This window comes from Pholis gunnellus, assembly GCF_910591455.1.
Source record: "Pholis gunnellus genome assembly, chromosome: 5".
Classification (NCBI taxonomy): domain Eukaryota; kingdom Metazoa; phylum Chordata; class Actinopteri; order Perciformes; family Pholidae; genus Pholis; species Pholis gunnellus.
The window spans coordinates 5,910,937-5,932,051 of NC_136531.1; the positions used below are offsets into that span (position 1 = coordinate 5,910,937).

Genomic DNA, 21,115 nt, shown 5'->3' on the forward strand with positions numbered 1-21,115 from the left:
AGACACCCACAAAGCCCCCACAGGAAGTACTTTGGTGATTCTCTAATTGAAACGACTGAGTGAACGAAGGAATTCAGTATTTCACTGTTCTCTTTCACTTTCGGTGCAGTGCAGCCACAGCAGTTTAGTGTGAACAATAGGAGATTCGAAAAGTACACTTGTTCGATTTCCACGTACAAATAAGAGGAAGCAAAGTCTTTAAGAACCTTTGACCTCAACTTTACAGTGGAGTGCTTTTACAGTTCTTGTTCTTTTTGTTTAGTTTACAGGCAGTTACTGTCACTGAGCTTCTCATTTCACTCAAGTCAGTCAACCAGCATATCTGTTGCCTCCACACGGCTCTCAAAAGGGCGATGGCATAAAAAAAAGAGGGCAACTGACCATTTTAAGGGGGTTGTGTGTCAAGAATTTGTCCGGCAGATAGTCCACCCTTCATATTTAACAGACAAACATGATGGTGATGCCAATCTAACAGAAAGCTAACAAGTGCATATCCCAAAATGTCTTCCTGTCAAAGTCTGGTAATCAGATGGCAGTATGACTGTAAACCAGTCTATTCAAATGTTTTCCTCTAAACTTCTCCTTCAGACTCTCACTTCTTGTTAATTCTTCCCCCTTAACACTGTCTTGAATAAAATTAGAAATCACACTAAAGCTGCTCAGCAGCACTGACTGAGAAATATATTCTTTCTTTGGACAGCGTGTTTATTTCATATCCCCAGAAGAGTCATGACAGGCCCACCTTCTTTCTGTTTGTCTGTCAGAAAGAAAAGAACCTCAGTTCAGGAGGCAGCTTTTGATTTTTACGTGTTTCTCACTGCAACTCTGGACTGAGTTTCGACGAGAACAGAAGTCAAATTTGATTTTGGAAAGGGAGAAGTTATAAAACATTTAAACACATAACACCAAGTCCAGGCAGATATATTAGAGCTCACTGACACGTTGTTGCTTAATCAGGGAAAAAAAGTCTGTTTCATTTGGATGGTTGTGTATCATCTTTGAGTTTGTTTCAGGTCACATCTCTCATGAAATTGGTTATCTGAGATCACTCATCATGATACTGCAGTTCTCACTTAAAGAGTCATATAGTGTTAGAATAAGAGTGAAACCAGGTCAGAGGAGAATTATTCAGCGTCAATGTTTAAAGTGTGAAACAGCTCTCACTGTGTCTCTAACAGGCCGTGTCTCTCTCTGTTAACGATATACTGTGTGTCTCTGTGTGTGGCAGGTTATAGACACTTTGTCCATCCTCTCTCATTCATCCATTGCTACACAAGGAAGACTCCAGTAAGTAACTTCCTTCCTCTGTTATGTAACCAAAGTGTTCATGCGGTTTTTTGACACCTTACTTTACGCTCCTCTTTTTTTAGCATTCATAAGCATTATTAATAAATGATAAATGGAGTTTATATAGTGCCTTTCTAGTCTTCCAACCACTCAATGCGCCATACACCAACATTCACACACACACATTCATACACTGATTGGCAGAGGCTGACAAACAAGGTGCCACCTGCTCATCAGGATCTAATCTAATACTTTATAAATGGTTTATAACACACTGTAATGTGGTTTTACACAGATATAAGGATACTTTTAAGTGTTTAAGAAATATTCTATATTATTACAACTTTACTTCACTATATTGAAGTGGTGGAAGAAATACAAAAGTATTTGCATTGAACTCCCAAAAGGACTCATTATGCAGAACGGTTCAGTTCATATCGATATATATGATATTGCTGCATAATGATGAGGAATAAATAGAGATTTATAATGTAAAATTAATTTCATGGCGCAGAGGTTGTTTGTTTTTGCTTGCTCCAAAGTAGGAGTAGCTGATAACAGCAGAAAAGACTTCTCTCTGTTAAAACTGGAATATATTTTGTTGAAAAGTTTAAGTTTTGCAGATTACAACCTTCATTTAAATGGCATTTGATGATTATATTTTTAAGATACAACAGTTTTCTTGGCACTTAAAAGTGAAATCCTTTTAATACGTGACAGTGTTGTTTAGTGCCATAACAGTAATGGCAACTTGTCTACCTCCACCTACAATGTGAATTCAATAGGAACATTATTACTTGAATACAAGTTATTGTCATTATCTCTACCCGGTTCTTCCTTTACCACCATCGCCTACAAACACACACTCTCTCCACCTCCAGGCCTTTCCCTTTGGAAGGATGCATTCCTGATGACGAGATCTACAGCGGCCTGTCTGACCAGATTGAGTAAGTCTTCTTCTCAATAATGTTAAAATAATCATCTTAAGGATGAAAGTTATTGTCAATTTAAAATACATACAGCAGAGTCCACATCCAGTGTTTGCTAATAACTTGAGAAGCTCTCTGTGGAGTGAGAACGTGATGTTCTCCGTTTGGGATTTTATACTATGATGATGTGTATCATGTGTATCAGTGACACGGTGGACGAGGACGATGACTTGTACGACTTTGTGGAGGACGAAGAGAACGAAGGAGACGAGATCTATGAAGACTTGATGAGGAGGGATGAACAACCTGAAACTGTAAGTGAACTCCAGACTAAAAGGAAGGTTTCGGCCTTCTTTTGGCAACCAGGTCTGTCTTTGACCACAGTAGTTCAGAAACCAGGGTCCAGTCTCTGACTGATGATACAAATTTCCAACAATTGTTGCCTATAACCCCTTAAAGTTAAGATTTTTTACTTGAGACCTCTTGTCATATTTATATATTTATCTTTGTAGGTAAAATTACTCAGACATTTGCACCAAAAAACAGCAAAGATTAGAAGACAATTTGAAAATAATGACAATTTTGTGTTGCAGAAATATCTCTTCCTGCTTTCCTGATCTGTTAATCATCTCTATATGAGATTATTTGCAATGCGTCTCCATTTGCGGATAGGACCTACTTCAACAGAAAACGTCAGATAGCAGCCCCATCTGATAAATACATTATGTGGAAATGTCACCCAGCTACATAATTCATAAAAGCACAAGCTGGCCATGAGACACTGTGGTTGCTGGTGTAAATGAGGCTTCCGGAGAGTCCAGTGTTATAAATAAAATGACCTCAAGGGGGGAAATGCCAGTATTTGATCAAACACTGTATGTATGCATCAATTTATTGTTACTACGGTTTTCTATGTGAAACAAATGGAACACATTACTTCCAAAAACAACAAAAAATACTGCATGCAGTTTCAAAAATTACTTTCAATGAATAACCTGGAGGAGAAGCAAGAAAAGAAATGTATCTACCAATATGAAGAAAACAGTTGTAATGCTACGAATGATGTCCTTTATAGCTAACATATGTAAAGATGAACTTTCTGTTAAGTCCGGTCTCGTCACGTGTTTTTCTGTGCGTTTCTGCAGCAGCAGAAGACCGGAGTAGACAAACGAGAGTGCTGCCTGCAGGAGATCAGACAGACGGAAGAGAAATACTCCGATACACTGGAATCTATATTACAGGTGTGCACACGTTTACAATCTGATAAAAGGAGATCTATGCATTTACACACATGGACAAAGTCACTCACACAGGCACACACCAGCATGCATTTCTTCAAGAGTAACAACCTTGCCTTCTATATTTGTGCAGCACTTTATGAAGCCTCTTCAAAAGTTTCTCCAGGTTCCAGACATAGAGAGTATCTTCATCAACATAGAGGTACTTGAGAGGATTTGCTACACACCTGGTCACGCGTACAGTTCATGTTTACCTTCATGTATTTAGCCTTGTTTACATTTTTCTTTCGATGTATTTGTATTTGTAGGAATTGGCCGACACCCATCGCAATATGTTGGGGGAGGTCCGGAGTTCCATCCTCGATTACGGAGCAAAGAACCTGTACCTGGTGTTTCTGAAGTACAAGGAGAGGTACACAACACACACAGACACGTCTTTTTCTGTTGTACAGTTACACTAGAAATACATGTATGTTGTAGTATATTCTAATATACGTCACACACACCCCTCTCCTCAGGCTGTTACTGTACGGTCATTACTGTAGTCAGGTGGAAACGGCATCAAAACACCTGGACAAGCTTTCGACTACGAGGGAGGACATAAAAATGAAACTGGAGGTGAGAAAGGGACGCTCTGTTTTTTGGTACCTTTAAGGTTCAAATTTGTGCAGATTCAGTCTGAACTAAGTCTCAATAAAGTATGACAAATATTAAAACTTCATCGTTTAAAAATACAAAGAGTATAAACTGGCCGTAGCTTTTATAACGATGGTCTACGTGGGAAATGCTTTCTGGGCTACAGGGGAATATTTGGTTTGGTTTGGGAAAGCTGGGTCTGCTGCACAACATCCTCTTAACACGACGATGGTTAACTGCAGATGTTTTCTCTCTCTCTCTCTCTCTCTCTCTCTCTCTCTCACTATCTATCTCTCTCTCTCTCTCTTTCTCACTAACGCTCTCTCTCTCTCTCTTTCAGGAGTGTTCAAACAGAGCAAATAGTCGACGTTTTTCTCTCAGGGATTTACTCATGGTCCCAATGCAGAGGGTCCTCAAATATCACCTGCTGTTACAGGTATGTTTGTACAAGTGTGTGTGTGTGTGTGTGTGTGTGTGTGTGCGTGGCAGTGATGGAATGTAACTAAGCCCATTTACTCTGTAAGTACTGTGCTTAAGTACAAACTAGAGGTACTTGTGATTTACTTGAGTCTTTGGTTTTCAGATCACTTTCTACTTTTAGTCCACATTTCAGAGAGAAATATTGTCCATTCATCTGACAGCTTTAGTTACTTTACAAATTAAGATTTTTGCATTTATGAAATATGATGTTTTGTTTGTTACACCGTACAAGTACAGGTTACAGAAATAAACGGATTGACTTGGCAACTGTAACATTTCATGGATTTGCTGCTTTTCCTTTTAATTATTTTGAGGTTTGGACTACTTTAAACAAGCATTGTGTTTTGTGACGCTGTGCGGGTAAATGTGACACGCTTTCCTCACCATTTTGAGATGTTTTAAAAACCAAACAATCAATCGATTAATCAGGAAAATAATCAGCAGATAAATCCATTATAGACATAATCAGTAGCTGCTGTCCTACACAAAATAACTCCACCTCAACCAACTACAACAGTAAAATCCTGCTTTTAGAATAATGTATGAATTATAATCATCTACTAATATAATATATAATAATTTATGTATGTTAATTTGTTCCATTATTTGTCTGTTTGTGCCTGCAGGAGCTGATGAAGCACACCACTGACCCAACAGAGAAGGACAACCTCCGCACAGCTCTAGACGCCATGAGAGTAAGTGTTCATGTTAATCCCCAACCTTAATTTAGGATATTCACACACACACTCATTCATTCGTCTTTGTGTGCGTGTTTGCAGGACTTGGCGCAGTGTGTGAACGAGGTGAAGCGAGACAACGAGATCATCAAACAGATCACCACCTTCCAGTTGTCCATAGAAAACATGGTGAGGTCACATTATTCACTTTTCATTTCTTTTAGGCTTGTATTTAATATTTTACTGATCATCCTCGCTCCCCTCTGCTCGTCAGACTCAGTCTCTAGCTTTCTATGGTCGGCCCAAGATCGACGGAGAGCTGAAGATCTGCATCCCGGAGAAAAAGTCTAAACAGGACAGGTGTGTGTTGTTTGTGTCTCAGTGTATCTTTCGTGTGTTAACGCCATATATCTGACCTTGTGTTGCGTCTGTGGCTGTTCGTCAGGTATGCATTCCTCTTCGATAAGGCCATGTTTATCTGTAAGAAGAAGAGCGGAGAGACGTTTGAGCTAAAGGAGATCATTGAACTACAGTACTACCAGATACGAGACGAAACCACAGGAGAAAAAGACAATAAGAAGGTCTTTCTACCACTCTGTAGCACCAATTATACCAGACAACTATGAAGCATTGATGAAGCTATAACAGTGTGTGTTTGTGAACAGTGGTCCTATTTGTTCCTTCTGCTGGACTGCAACGGGAGGTGTGGATACGATTTATTCTTCAAAACCAGAGAACTGAAGAAGAAATGGCTGGAACAGTTTGAGATGGCTCAGTGAGTTATCACACATGGAAATAAATACACACACTGACTTCTTGCCAAAGATCAGAGTAAAGAAGGTCTGTTTGCAAAATGTCAGCTGCATGGTCTTGTGCTGCATCTTGGCTGATTGCTCAACACTATAGGAAATGCACATGATCTGTAGATTGTTATTTGCAATCTGCACTGTTTGTTGCTGCTGTTGGTTTCTTCATTCTCCAAATAGATCCTCTCTCTCGCTCTGTGAATGCTTGTTAAAACAGTTGTACTTCACGTTTGCAGGTCGAATATGTGTCCAGATAACTCCACATCCAACAACCACGACTTCCAGATGCACTGCTTTGAGGAAACCACCTCCTGCAAGGCCTGCTCGATGCTATTAAGGTACTTTGTCTCACTCGCTGTTTCTCTGTTTGTCTCTTAGCTCCAAATCTTTTTAAACATTTGAATCTCTCCATCTGTCTTCTGCAGAGGGATCTTTTTCCAGGGCTATCTCTGCACACGCTGTAAAATGGCTGCACATAAAGAGTGTTTAGGCAGAGTCCCTGCCTGCGGACGAAACTCAGGTCCGTATATGTGCATGTGTTTAAGTACTTCTAATAAGCATAATTATCACTTCTCTCACATTAAATTGTCTTCTTTATATTACAGATCATGCTGGTACTGTGAAGAAGGTACGACTACATTTATCTTATTCAGGTCGAGGCGATGAATAAGCCCTAAGACTTCTTTCCTCTTCCTGCACACTATTTTACACAGACATTTGAATGTCCTTTTAATAGTTAACTTGTGCAAATAGATACAAGTTGAGGTACAGTTCCTCCAATTTTGTTTTTGTCTTTCGTTCCTCCAGAATAAACCACAGAGGTCCTCCGGACATTCAAGCCCTGGTAAGAAATAACATGTTTAAATGGAATCTCCCTAGAGCTAGTTCCAATAGAGGCATTTTAATAATTCACTTGTAAAGTTTAGGACACATTACGCCACCATCTACAGTGAGGCAGAAAAGTTTATCCATGAGCAGAAGGGTTCAAATCACATAATATCCATTTTCTATTAAGTATTTTAATTCTCACAAAAATGGAAGGTAGATCTAGGTAATGAATGCAATGAAGGAGATCCGTACATTTAGTGAAATCAACTGTCACATGCAGAGATTCAATATGAAATATTACATAGGCTCCATACAGCCCCTGTTTCTCTCCACGAAATATCTTGAACCATCTGTCTCATTTGTAGCGAGTGTAAAACAGACCTTGGGTCTCATTTCCACTAGTTATGGGGGTGCAATCGAACTGCTAGGTACAGGAGCCGCATAGCTCGAACTATGTCTGTTATGTCTTCACATGACGGATTTGTTACGTAACACCCTGAGCCTTTTGTTCTGAAATAATATAAAAGAAATAATGTTTCTTCTGATGTGTCATGTCATGCTTTCTCTCCAAAATGACGAAATGAAATACTTGATGGAGTCAAAGTTCTTGCATTGCCCATGAGATCTCCTCAACGTCTCCTCTTCCTCTTTCCTCCTTACTCTCTGTCTCAGGATTTCCTAAGATGGAGGTGTGTCAAGAGTATTATGGCTTGCCTCCGCCCCCCGTGGGCTTCGGTCAACCGCTACACCTCAGCAAAGGCGACATCATTGAGTTGACCCGGGCAGATGCCGACTTGCCTTGGTGGGAGGTAGCGTTAAAAACCAAATACAAGCGTATACACTCTGACGGGGCGAGAGGGGGGGGGGGGGGGGGGGGGGGTTCACACGTTATTTAGTTGTGTTTTCAAGCCCTGCTTCCTGTGGTAGATGTGTAGGTGTGAGATGCGTTTGTCTCTTTCAGACTCTTATGTCATTTTCCTCCATGTATCTCGTTCCACTTCCTCGCTCAGGCCCAACCAGCACTCCACTGTGTGATTCATTTAAAAGGTTTTGATATGGAAAATAAATCAAAACCTAATGTCTGAATGCCATTTAGCTCAGCACAGAGCCACCGTCAAAGTTATTAGTAACACCTGCTTTGAAAACGATTGACATTTACATTGTTGCTGATCGTTTTTACAAAGAGAAGAGAACAGAGATAAGGAGGCAGTTTGTGTAATATGGCTCCATACAGAAAAATGTACCAGTGTTCATTCTGCGGTTGTAGAAGAAGGGTCTTTTAGTTTACCTGATGGTGCATTCAAGTGCTTGTGGAAACTTCATTACTCAATATTTAAGATTTGGGCAACATCATTGGATTCACAAAATAAGTAAAAGAGGATTCTGATAAGGTGTCTTCTAGTTCAGCAGCCTTTCAAGGCTTTGATGTTGAATCTTCCTCAACAAGTACAGTTCCTACTTACCCTGACTTTAATTATATTACCTCATAAAAATAACCAACTATAGAACCTAAAAGTAGAACCTAAAAAATGAACATAAAGAGAGGGTAGAAAAGACTCGTCTCAAATCGTAGGTAACAATGTAAGTAATGTGAAGTCTTTGTAGTAAAAGGGCTAAAGCGTGCAAAACACTGGAACTGTTGGAAGCTTTTCTCTCATCGTCACTTCAGTTGTTTCAAACTTTACAAGACTTCCTCTGTAATCCCTACATAACAATTTGGTGTAAATTATTTTAGATCGATATCAACTGCACATGAGTCATTTGTTTTGGGGTGGTGATTTGTTTGTAAGTTACTTGTTCTCGTTGATGTTATTATTCATTTATATGTTGCAAAGACTGCTTGGTCCAGCCTGTCCGGCCATGTGATTTGCTGTTGTGTGTGTCACTCAGGGAAGGAACCTGACAGCTGGTCAGATGGGATGGTTCCCCTGCCAAAAGGTTCAGCCCATCATCTCTGTGAGTACGAACCATGAGCCAACATGAGCTCCTGAACACCACACACCCTCCACCAAACTGAAAATAATGTGAAAACCTTCTTTTTCTTTAAGAAATAAAAAAGAGTTACCACTGTGACCACAGACATTTGTTTTAAATGTAACCTCTGTGTGATCTCACCCTTTCCCAGAGGCAGACTCCTGACCTGTCTGGATTCAACTGGTGAGTATCAACAAGAACTCAGTTACATAACTTTTTCACCAAACCCCTGTCAACCTCATAGCTGTAATTCTGACGGTAATTCAGTGCATTGCAACAAGGAAGGATTAAGACCACAGAGCTCATACGGAAAACCCTAAAAAAACCCACAAAAACAGAACCAGATACTGCAAAGTGCTGGTGCTTTTAAAGCAGCTTTGGATGCATAAAGTTATCTTTAGTTATTCGTCACCTATCATCATGATACTTGTTATAATTACAATGATGTTCTTGCTCAAGATGACTCAAAATGCAGCAAATAACAATGAATTAAATCAAATAAAAAACAGCTTGTGAAAACACAGTTATTGTCCTTAAGTATCCATGTATCGGATTTAAAATGAGTTACTTTAGTGCCTCCTGGTGGCAACATCAAGTATGACACTGTGGAATGAAACGAAAACACAAAGCTACCTACTGACTGCACCAATTGTCACACACTTTATTTTTCTACAAACTCAAACTGCAGCAGTCAGTTTGATAAAAATTAAAAACCCTTTGCATTTATAACTAGTAGATAAGTAGTTAATAAATGTTTTATAACATAGTTGTAAGCGAATAAAGGTGTTTATTTGTCAACAACTATAACTCCTGTGGGCACCCATAAGTGGAAGTTGGTGTATAAATAGATAATGAATGATAATACAGTTTTAATAATGTAGAAGTTATAACTGCTGACAAATACTGTACTTTAATAAGCAGTTAGAAATTAGCTTATATCTGCGCACAATTACACTATAGTGTGTTATTAACCACATATCAATTATTTTTTCACTTCTTATAAATGCTAAATAAAGGAACTTAAAGTAAAACGTTGTAACTTTCATTGAAACAGACACTTTGGCCTTTTGTTATTTCTTCTTTCAAACTTTTTGGACTCTTGCTTTAAGCAAATAATAAGGTTCTGGTTCTCGCTGTGCTTGAAGGTTTGCAGGGAACATGGACAGAACCGCAGCCAAGAACCTGCTAATGTCCCGGTCCGATGGAACATTCCTCGTGCGGCAGAAAGATGGAGGAGAGTTTGCTATCAGCCTCAAGTAAGCCTTCGCAGATTTATTGGTTAAGATCATTTTATCTTAAGGAATGTTTGTTTTCTTTTATTTTCTGTTTACAGATTGAAGATGACTGATTTGGTAATTTACAAGTCGACAGATGGCTAGATATCTGGGTTCAAACTGGGCAAAAATTGGTTAAAAAGTGAAGATTTTTTAGATGTTATGGTTGCTTTTCTTCGTCTTTAATTATAATTAATGAAATATCTTTGTGTTTTCGAATGTTGCTTGGACAAAACAAGCAATTTGAAGACATTGCCTTGAGCTCTGGGAGCTTTTTTCAGTTGTGTGACATTTTAAGGACCAAAGGATTAATATAAGAAAATAATCTGCAGTTGAATTGATAATGAAAGTGAATGTTGGTCGCAGCCCTGTTTGTAAACCAGATATCTAAAGTTCTAAATCACACACCTGATGTCTGTTGACCTATAAAGGACCAAAGTCATGCTTGCTCAGCAAATGTTCAATGATGACTTAACTAAATGTAGATAAATTGCTGAATGCCTATGAGCTCTGGTATCACTTCCTCTCAACAACAGGATAATACAGGTTTTGCAACAAGGAACTAGTACCACATATATAAACACATTCTCATATGAAAGCCACTAATCTTTGGTGAAGTTGAAAAAAAGTTTGAGTTCCTTCTTTTTAGAGGAGCACCGACACCATTCAGCTACCAAACTAAACAGTGCTCGCTATTCAACCTCTTTGTGATCATACATAGACTCCAGACAAATAATTAAAATAGGGTCTCATTGATGTTTTTAATCTTCGAGTACCTACTTTACTGCTTTTATCCACAACCCTCTTTCTGCTCTTGCAGGTTCAACATGGACACCAGACACATTAAGGTCACGTCCAATGAAGGCCTGTACCGCATCAATGACAAGAAAGCCTTCAAGGGTTTAGTTGTAAGTTGTTGTTCTTTTAAACCGCATCTGGCAGTGACCAGAAGAAATACACTAAAACGTATTTCCTCCTTTCAAACTGCTTCCATCATCTTCTTAACCCGCTTAACCTCTTTTAAATCCTTCTTAAAAACGTGTTATTGTTTGTGAGTTTTTGGCCTGAAGAGAAGTTATTTTCTTGACTTTTATCTTAATGATTATTTTAATGATTTTATATTGTATTGTATTGTATGTTATATAACTTTTAGACTTTTAAATTGTCTACCAATTTTATCTTGTAAAGCACTTGTGTAACCTTTGTTTTGTTTTGTTTTGTTTTGCCATATAAATAAAGTTTATCATGATTATTATTAATATTATTTGAATCCCTGTCACATGTTCCTCATACTCTCCTCCTCCTCGCGTTGCGGTTCTTCTTCCTGTGTTAGGAGATGATTCAGTTTTACCAGCAGAACTCTTTGAAGGAATACTTTAAGGATGTGGACACCACGCTGTGTACGCCTTTCAAACAACCAGAGCAAAGCAACTCACCTAACAACACGCCACAGTCCACACCAAACACAACACCAGGTGCAGTACATCTCTGTCCATTCCCACTATTATGATCATGTTTAAGGAATCGTTTGACAATTTGGGAAACATGCGTGTTTGTTTTCTTGCCGAGAGTCAAATGAGAAGATCGACATTAGAGTGGTGTCGATCTTCTCATCAAACTCTCAGCAAAAAAAAGCCAATAAGGTGATTTGCCAAAATGCTCTACTATTCTCTGAAGCTCACCTGTGTTGCAACGTTGGCCTTTTCTGACAGGAGGCAGCATGAGGAGTTTGGGCCAGGTGAGGGCCAGGTATGACTTCTCAGCCAGGGACCGCTCAGAGCTGTCGCTGCGGGAAGGAGACACCATCAAGATCCTCTCCAAGAAAGCTCACAGTGGTTGGTGGAAGGGAGAGGTGTACGGCCGGGTGAGGAAATTGCAAACATAAAAAGAACTAGAAAGGTGCACTCAGTGGCTTGGTTTTCAGGTTTTGAAGCATCTTGTCTTAACCTCCACTGCCCCTTTGTTTCCAGGTGGGGTTCTTTCCAGCCAACTACGTGGAGGAGGACTACTCTGACTACTGCTGATGTGGCTCCAGAGGACATGTATAGACCCAAACTGTATGTGTGGAGGTCTATGTGATACCTGGTTTCCATCGATTGCATTAACCCATGTGCACCAGTGTGGCTGTGTGCGAGTGAGAAAGAAAGATGCTGTTACTTGTGATTTAATGACTGTCTAGTGTTGTGAATAAAAGTTTTGTCCAGCTGACCTGTTGAATGTCTGGTTCATGTACAACTAACCTGGTTTAGAAGTATGTGCTCAAACTGTGCATGGCGGCATTGTAATGCTTAGCTTAGTTTGGGCATACCGACTGGGTTATTGTGATGTTGAAACGGTCGTTTCCAAACTATGGTCACAAAATTGGAAGCCCACTATCCTCGAAAATTGGGACAAAGAGGTCCGGCCCAAACCATGAAAGAACTGACCAAATAGTCATGGAGGAATATTCAGAGCCTTAAGTAAAAGTATCAATACCACAGTGTAAACACTTCATTACAAATAGAGCTTCTGCAATCAAATAAGTAACCTTTAACAGTCTTATGTATAGTTAGGGATGCACCGATCCGACTTCTTAATTCCTGATACCTGGGATACCTCGGCCGATACACCGACCTGACACTGGTGTTTAATTAACTGTGTGGAGGTGACTGGGATCATTATTTTATGTGTAAGGCAACATCAGGCTCGACTTAAACATTCTTTTCCTAACTTTATAGAACAAAATGTAACAGATATAAATGTACTGGATTAATATTTATTATAACAATGGTATCAGATACCTGATCCAGCTATTTGAGTCAGTATCAGCACAACTAATATATTGTTTGATGCACTGTATAATTAGATGCATTAACGTGTATGCAGGATTTCAGTGTTGTACTTTCTAACAGCTTTATATACAGCTGGGTACTTTACACCAGTTTATAAAACATAACATATGTTTTATTAACAGATTAGATCTTTTACATGAAAAATCTTAACCTGTAAAGTAATACGCAACTCCAGCTGTCAGATGCATGTAGAAGTATTGAGTAGAAGTACAAAAAAGTAGCAAAGAATTGTAATTCTCAAGTACATCAAGTTTGTACAGTGATCAAGTAAATACACTTACTATACTTTATGCCAGTGAGACCAAAAGTACACAATCATATTTTGATACTTCTGCTTAATAAGCTTAGGTCATGTTATTTCTGTGGTTTAAGTTTACACTTGCAATCTTCTCCAAAGCTAGAAAGAAAAGACTCTATTTCTGACACACTGTACCAGAGGAAGTAGTGCGATGATCTCTGTATGAACATTTTAAAGTTATACGCTTTTAAAATTACATTGTAGTCATACAAGAGTTTACAGTCAAGCTTACAGGACGGCAATGACCAGCACTCAGCCTTGTTAGTAGGTAAATATCCGCTTTAATTCCAAAATATCAAAACAAAAACTGCACAACAACATGTCTTTCACACAATTTCCAGGCAAATAAAATCATTCGCTAAAACTGAGACCAATGTAATGTCTATGTAGATCCTGCTCTTGTTCTCTCTGATGATCATGGTGGTTTTCTGCAACTAATTCCATTTCTGCGTGTGTGTGTGTGTGTGTGTGTGTGTGTGGGGGTCAATGAAGAGGGTCTTCTGTGGCATCGAGCTGTGGTCCTCCTCTGGTCTACTGGTAGTACAGCTCCAGGTTCATCCCATCATGGATTTCATCTGCAGATGTTGTGGTTAAGTACAACCGATCAGGCTAAAATAGTTCCGCTTGGTAAAAGTTTGCTACCATTAATATGATTAAATGCTTCTTCTGTTTTCAGATGAAATACATTATTACTGCTGACATCCACAATGTAGACTTGTTAATGTATCTGCAATAAATATTTCATCAAAGTTAAAATGACCTCAAAAAGTAATTCAAAACATGCAACTTCCAAGTATATTATGAAGATGAGGTTCATCCAAATCAGTGGTAATGGAATTTACTCATGCAAATAATTCAGAGGCAGCAGCTGCAAAGACGGTTTAAAGGATACAGTCACCCAGAGACACGTGGTCCTTGAATATGGTATACCTGTGGGCACAGAGGAGGAACAATCAACTGCTAATAAAAGACCACAGAAAGCCACAGAAACACACTTTATGATCAGTACTCCAGTACAAGCAACTTACCATTTCTTTAGTACAATCTTGTCAAAACGTGTTCCTGTCTGAGCAGCAATGAGCTTCTTCAGATCTCCAATAGTGTCTTCAGAGCTGAAACATGGTGGTTAAGGAAGTAGCAACGTGATGGAACCGAAAAACAATTCAAATGTGGTTTAACTAACCCAGGTTAACGTAATGTCATCTAGCCTTACTTGGTTCTTCAAAAGCAGTTGATGGATATTTTTTTGATCTTGGAGGAAGTTGTCTTGAATTACAGAGTGCTCTTACTTTGAAAATATGCATTTTTTAATGCTTGAAGTTAAGGACTTCAAGACTACCTAAATAATCTCTAAATAAAATTGCAATTCATTTACTTTTCAATTACTGCACACCAGTCTACCACAAATATATATTATTTTATATATGATATATTGTATCCCTATCATGTATCTTCTGCACTATTTGATGTCTTCTTTAGAGTCTAATTTGTATTTGTTTTATTCCTTTTTATACTATATTTTGAGTTGAAAAGAGGCCTTAGGTCCAAGATTTCCATTTGTTAACGAACGCATCTCTGTAATCAAGTCAAGCTAACTCCACGTTAGCTGTACGTGGGCCCACCGGGTACAACACGTGTGGTAGGACGCATTAATCAGGAGTAACTCCACAGTTTCAGAGAAGGATACTTGCACTTTACCCGGACTTTCTTGCCCAGGCGATCGTTGCAAACCACCTCGATCATCTTCAGTTTCTGTCAGCCCAAGAGGAAATGTTAGCATGAACATGTGTGTATGTTGAGTCGCTCTAAAACAACACTTAGGACAATGGTGGTCGTACATTTAGCTAGTTAGAAACTACAGCCATGTGGCCACGTGAGAGAAGCAGAGCCTGAACTGTAAAATCTGTTTAAATAAGTCAGGTTGTTTTGTTTGGTGTTAGCTAAGCTAGCTAGAGCTCACACCACGCTAACGTTATATTAGCGTATATTGTGCGTAATGTTACAAAGCACACAATAAAACCAACATTCGGTCTTTAAAATGGCAATGACAGTGTGTTAAATTAAGTTAAATGTGACATTCCTACCTGGAAATTCACACCAGAATAACAAATATTGCCTTTAGATGGTTTTCTGTGGACTGTTCTCCGTCCGTAAAGCTGATTTGTTTTGTGTATAAGCCTCTCGGCCAATCAAATGGGCACAACGGTGATTGACAGCCCACATTAGCCTATGATAGGACAGTGAAAAGGCGGGACGCGATTCTGAAAACAACTCGTACCGTAAACACGCTTCTAATTGTCGTACATTGCTTAGCTGCAGCCCAACCTGTCCACACACACGGTAGCTTCATTGAAATTGAATTTGCAAACGCTGCTGCAGAACAAATAATGGCAGACGAGGAGAAGTTACCTGGTGGATGGGAGAAAAGAATGAGCCGCAGTTCAGGTGAGACAGTAGCCTCGAGAAGCTAAATATGCTAGCTAGCTAAGCTCAATGGCAATATGTACCGTTATGGATTTAGCTTACGAGCTAGCAGACGCAGCATCGTGGTTTAGAGTTGAAACGAGGCAGATGAGACTTTAACTTTGATGCGGATGTGCTGAAACAAGTGGCGGGTGACTCTGTCTCATAGGTGTGTTTTGCTAAATTGGTCGTTTGGCTGTTATTTGGGGTATGTTGCTTCATGATCGCGCCAGAGCTGATCCATTAAACCTGGCTGCTGCTGCAGGGCCCTCCGCATGACGTCATTATCCTCCAGTGCCTCAGTCACCTGCACTGCACGAGCCTCAGCGGTTTTTACATATTTATGTTGGGGAGGCCTAAAAAAAAAGAGCTTCGTAGATTGCAATTCCATTAAAACATGAATATTTGATGGTTTACTTGGCTGCAGCACAACAGTGAACGGAAGAAGTATACAGACTCTAAAAATACTCCACTACAAATACAATTCCTGCATTAAAAATCGTACTTAAAGTATTGCATGTTATTGTAGTGCCTTTTTTACGACAATGATGCACCTTATACTATATTTAAGATTGTTTCATATATCCCACACTATATCATAATGTACCATATAACTTAATATGTTACAGTACTCAATTATATTAATGCACATAATAACTACACCAATGTCAATTTCTTATTCATTGTACCTCCTATTATTTATTGCTGTCCTTTTACTGCTGCAACAACATTTCCCTGCTGGGGATCAATAAGGGTGTATCTTAATCCTAAAATGTACATTAAGTGTTTATACTTTATGATGGTTTTATATGAATTGCAGCATTAATGTCTATGTTGCATTTCACTGCTGTAGATGTTTAAGCCATGTTCATTTTAACTATATTGTTGGCTAGTTTAATGTTCAGCAATGCATCATATTCTATGAGATCATCATATGTTTGTATACAGTTGATCTCCAGCCCTGTTTTCAGCCCTGTTTCCAGCTAAATAAACTATTTAAAACTCCTCTTGAATCCGCTGGAAAAGCAGTTTTTCTGAGCTATTGAAAAGTTGACTTTAGAGATGTGGTTCTCGCAGGACAGCGATGCTTTATGTTGCCATGTTGAGAGCCTCGTGGAGGCAATATATATGTTCAGAATTTCATATTGAGCATTAAATGTTGTGTCTGCAGCTTGTTCTGCTGCCTTAATTTTGTATTTAAAGTAATTGAATGCATCTTTATTGACCGTCACTCTTTGTCCTGCAGGAAAAGTCTACTACTTCAACCACATCACCAACGCCAGCCAGTGGGAACGTCCGGTGGGAGATGGCCGTGGAGAGCCAGATAAGGTTATTATGTGTAATATTTTAAATGTATTTATTATTATAATAACAATAGACTTTTATTATAGAGCACTTTTCAAAATGACAGTTACAAAGTGTTTTACAAGATTGCATAAAAACAAGACTGGACTAGTTTAGTGACGACTGAAGTTAGTGATGGGTGGACGAGGCTTTATGAAGATTTGGGCTTCCTGCCAAAAATAATTAAAGTTTTGGATTATTGGATTTTAAAAAAACACAGTGGCTTCTGGTGGTTTGTAGAAATGATTGCAGCCCCGTAAGACTAGAGCCAAAGCACTGCAACTCTTTATGACTTCCTAACTTTTACAACTCGAGTAAGAAAAAACATTTACTCACTTTCCAGTATGTTGCACGAAAGGGTTCTACAGTGTGCGGACCTTCATTAGTGTCGTCATTGCTCTCTTCTATCTGTCCAGCAACGGGATTTGGATGTGCATGACTACTATGGCTGAAGTTATCTTAATGTATGAAGTACATCTTAATTAAGGAGTCATGGGTTTGTCACTTTCTAGTTAGCCGTTAACTTGGGAAAAGTTTGCTGCAGGAACGACTTATTTCAGGTTTCTAACCAAAAACCCATTCAAGAAACTAATTTACTTTGAGACGAGGGAACCGGAAGTGCAAACATGCACTTTATTAACAACACTAAAGCCATTAGTTGTGATGTATCTTATCTCTGTCGTATTAGATTAGTGGTCCTGACTTATTCATACCAGTCTTATTGATTCTTGACACTGATCGGTTTGTGGGTTTTTTCACTCACTCAGGTACGCTGCTCTCACCTGCTGGTGAAGCACGATCAGTCACGTCGTCCATCTTCTTGGCGAGAAGAAAATATCACACGAACTAAAGACGAGGCCCTGGAGCTCATTCAGAGTACGTAAGGCATTGGAGGAGGAGGGGGGGTCGATCACGTCAGATCAACATGTTAAAGTTGTTGTTGTTTTTCCTCTCTTCTGTGCAGAGTATATAGAAGACATCAAGTCTGGAGAGGAGAAGTTTGAGTCCCTGGCTTCTCAGTTCAGCGACTGCAGCTCAGCTAAGAATGGTGGAGATCTGGGATTATTTGGCAAAGGTACGTACTCGCACACGCAACGATACACCACAATCTGCTAACGCAAGGGCACTCCTATTCAGAAATACACAAACCCAGAAGAGTTGTACATACATCTCAAGGGTGTGTGGTAATATGTTCTTTTATTTAGCAGGACAACACAGACAAACATTGCTGGATGAAAAAATAAATACAAAATACGTAATGTGTTTATCGCTATATACACATTTCATCTTATTTTTCTTATTTGTCTGAAGCTAATTTGCTGCTCCAGTACCTGGTTAGGCTTTTTAAAATTCATATGAAATAAAGGAGAGGTGCAGAAGAGTGTGTTTTAGGATAACTCTGGTGAACGTGTAGTAATCAGCAACAAATACTCTTATTAAAAAGTACAGTATCCTGCTGTCCTATAGCCTATGTTTTCGGGTTGTCCATTCTCGTGAACCTGATATCTCAGGAACGCCTTGAGGGAATTTCTTCAGATTTTGCACAAACGCCCTCTTGGACTCGAGGTTAAACTGATCTGATTTTGGCGGTTAAAGTTCACCGCAAGCTCACAAAACACTCAAGAATTCATAGGCTATTTATGACAATATCACACAAACGTCTAATAGGACAAAATGGTGATATTTTGGAAAGACATGGATGTAAACTGCAACATGACTGGTTGGCAGAGGTGGGACTACATGGTACTTGTAGTTAGTTTTATTATTTTAAGATTCATTTTGACATTTGTTTTACTTTCATTTAATTTCTGGCAATATTTGACACGCTTCCAACTGATGATAATTTACAACATGTGTGAGTTTTCATTTGAATGTGGATAAGAGAATGTATTCCTTCAACATAATATATCTATATTTATGTTTTAGGTCAAATGCAGAAGCCTTTTGAAGATGCCTCCTTTGCTCTCAAAGTGGGAGACATGAGCGGTCCTGTTTTTACTGAATCTGGAGTCCACATCATCCTACGTACTGGTTGACAGGAAGAAGCCACATACTTTACTTTCCTCTGAAGTCTTCACACACACACACACTCACACACACACACGGTCCGACCCAACCTGACCTGACCTGATTTGTTTTAATGATCCACACCACCCAATAAACAAGAGTTTAATGGGATCATTTTGTTCCAAGCGATATTGGACATGTATGAATAATTTAGTCACACTGAACATCATGGAGTATCACGGATTATTCCTGTGAGTCCGAAAGCTTTTATTAACCCTGGCAATACCGTTAGATAAAAACATGAGTGCCTGTGACTCTGTTGAAGTGATTCCTCCCGTGGAAACAGTTTCACACGATGCGCGACGTTTGAAAATGCGTCTGTAAAAGCTTGTTTTTGTATGTGCATGTCTTCAAAAAGGACCATTTACTGTATGTTTTCCTGTAACCTTTTCCATTTCTACTGTATGTGTGCCTGAACAGATCCTCGATCTTGTTTTGGAAAATGGATTCATAAGATGTTTAAACTACTTTTACATACACACATCCAATACATTGCAGTTTGAGAAAGTGCTGTTATTCTGAGTTCTCTACATTTCGCATTAGTTTAAGTTTGTTATCCTTTGCAGATATCCAGTAAAAAAACAATCATTTGTTGTCATAATCCACTTTGAAAAGTGCATGTTTCCTCTCCCTTAGGATATGCAAAGATAAAGATGGCACAGTTGAAAACTTCCAGGTTTTAACAATCAGCTCTGCAGCTTTTAAAAGCATCAAAGTTCAGATGACCTGTAACACCGTCGTTATTCAGAGTTTTTCCTGCATCAATAAAATTATCTTTTTATACGTCTCGTGTTTTGGGGTTTATTTAGAGCAGAATTAAACAATGAGATCATATACATTTTCAAATGGTAGTTTATGGATGAGTATTTTGAAAAGGCTGTTAAAGATGTGAACACCCCCCCCCCAGGTCACATCACATGGTTAGCCCATGCAACTTAAATGGTACATTATTCTTCAAAGCGTCATCATTTCTAAGCACGAAAGAGATGATTTTATAGAGAAGTTAGGCTTAGACTGCATGGCAGACTTCCTGGAAAATGTTCTCTACAAAAGAACTGGAACCCTGATCTAGTATTTGCAACTGCTTTTCCTTTAATTTGTTCAAATATTATTTTACTTACAAATGTGGGGGAGTTGGCACTTTGCTATAGTTTTTATTTAAATTGGATGGCCAGGCTACTAATATAAAGATTGTTATCTCAATGAGGCCTTTTAATATATATATATATATATATATACTTAAAAGTGTAAAAGAAAAGCACAATATGAATTTTAACAATCCCCCAGAGAAAACAGATATACAGTATATGTATACATATATCTTTTTTTGTTAGAGGGTATGATTCATTTATATCTATTGCTGTCAGGATGTAATAAGATTTTAAACAAAAATATCAAAAACATTTATGAAGAAGATTACCAACCCTGCCTTTAATATCAAGTTTGTCAGCTTGTTCTGATGCTATTCTGCCCCAATGTGGCCACACGCACAACAAATAATAATAATAGGCTCTCCAGCTCTATAATTTATCTCCATGTCTGATGAGTGATAATGAAGCCATCCTGCCACCGGGCACTGGTTTCCAACTCTCCCTGTCTGACACACAGTGGGGTGTGAATGTAAAAGCACTAATAAACTGCCCCCGCCCTGTCACGTCTCCATGCCTCCTGTGGTAAAGGTTTCCTGTGTTGCGTTTAAGCATGTGTGTAAAAACCAGCTCCCGCCGCGACCACTGGATTCCTTCCTCTCATCTTTGGAGACGTCGTTTGAATCAAACAAACTGGCGCACGGAACAGCCCGGGGGCGCACATAAAACCCTCTGTCCGTCCCACATTACGAGGCACACCGTCCGACACACGTGCAACTCATTTGGGTGACCGTGCGGCGCCGAGCCCCCTGACAGCACGGTGGTTTCCGTTAGAAGGAAATGATGGAGAAGGAAAGTTTCTGACGCCTCTCCGTTTTGCTGAGACTGCTCTGCT

The 21,115-nt window shown here is 39.1% G+C and overlaps 3 protein-coding genes across 4 annotated transcripts in view; 2 read left to right on the forward strand and 1 right to left on the reverse strand.

The window, feature by feature from the left end:
- Positions 1–12,335, forward strand: part of vav1 (vav guanine nucleotide exchange factor 1) — a 22,798-nt gene extending 10,463 nt beyond the window's left edge. Inside the window, exons 6-30 of one of the 2 annotated variants that reach the window (XM_079160151.1) lie at positions 1,229–1,287; positions 2,169–2,234; positions 2,422–2,530; positions 3,362–3,457; positions 3,588–3,656; positions 3,763–3,866; positions 3,973–4,072; positions 4,431–4,526; positions 5,197–5,265; positions 5,350–5,436; positions 5,522–5,607; positions 5,693–5,828; positions 5,913–6,022; positions 6,290–6,391; positions 6,479–6,573; positions 6,659–6,681; positions 6,861–6,897; positions 7,554–7,690; positions 8,772–8,837; positions 9,007–9,038; positions 10,001–10,111; positions 10,950–11,037; positions 11,463–11,604; positions 11,842–11,993; positions 12,100–12,335. In XM_079160151.1, the coding sequence (XP_079016277.1) occupies positions 1,229–1,287; positions 2,169–2,234; positions 2,422–2,530; positions 3,362–3,457; positions 3,588–3,656; positions 3,763–3,866; positions 3,973–4,072; positions 4,431–4,526; positions 5,197–5,265; positions 5,350–5,436; positions 5,522–5,607; positions 5,693–5,828; positions 5,913–6,022; positions 6,290–6,391; positions 6,479–6,573; positions 6,659–6,681; positions 6,861–6,897; positions 7,554–7,690; positions 8,772–8,837; positions 9,007–9,038; positions 10,001–10,111; positions 10,950–11,037; positions 11,463–11,604; positions 11,842–11,993; positions 12,100–12,153 (2,226 nt within the window). In that variant the 3' untranslated portion in view covers positions 12,154–12,335. The remainder of the gene's footprint in view (positions 1–1,228; positions 1,288–2,168; positions 2,235–2,421; positions 2,531–3,361; positions 3,458–3,587; positions 3,657–3,762; positions 3,867–3,972; positions 4,073–4,430; positions 4,527–5,196; positions 5,266–5,349; positions 5,437–5,521; positions 5,608–5,692; positions 5,829–5,912; positions 6,023–6,289; positions 6,392–6,478; positions 6,574–6,658; positions 6,682–6,860; positions 6,898–7,553; positions 7,691–8,771; positions 8,838–9,006; positions 9,039–10,000; positions 10,112–10,949; positions 11,038–11,462; positions 11,605–11,841; positions 11,994–12,099) is intronic. The other variant, XM_079160152.1, reaches the window with a different exon arrangement.
- Positions 12,336–13,522: 1,187 nt separating this feature from the next.
- Positions 13,523–15,436, reverse strand: ubl5 (ubiquitin like 5). The gene is made up of 5 exons (XM_079159581.1): positions 15,343–15,436; positions 14,946–15,010; positions 14,287–14,370; positions 14,151–14,188; positions 13,523–13,833 (listed from the first exon to the last, which is right to left on the reverse strand). Exons 2-5 carry the CDS (start codon positions 14,999–15,001, stop codon positions 13,790–13,792), a joined length of 222 nt encoding a protein of 73 aa, XP_079015707.1. The 5' UTR covers positions 15,002–15,010; positions 15,343–15,436; the 3' UTR covers positions 13,523–13,789.
- Positions 15,437–15,568: 132 nt separating this feature from the next.
- Positions 15,569–19,907, forward strand: pin1 (peptidylprolyl cis/trans isomerase, NIMA-interacting 1). The gene is made up of 5 exons (XM_079159071.1): positions 15,569–15,703; positions 16,968–17,050; positions 17,833–17,941; positions 18,030–18,140; positions 18,992–19,907. Exons 1-5 carry the CDS (start codon positions 15,646–15,648, stop codon positions 19,099–19,101), a joined length of 471 nt encoding a protein of 156 aa, XP_079015197.1. The 5' UTR covers positions 15,569–15,645; the 3' UTR covers positions 19,102–19,907.
- Positions 19,908–21,115: the final 1,208 nt, after the last annotated feature.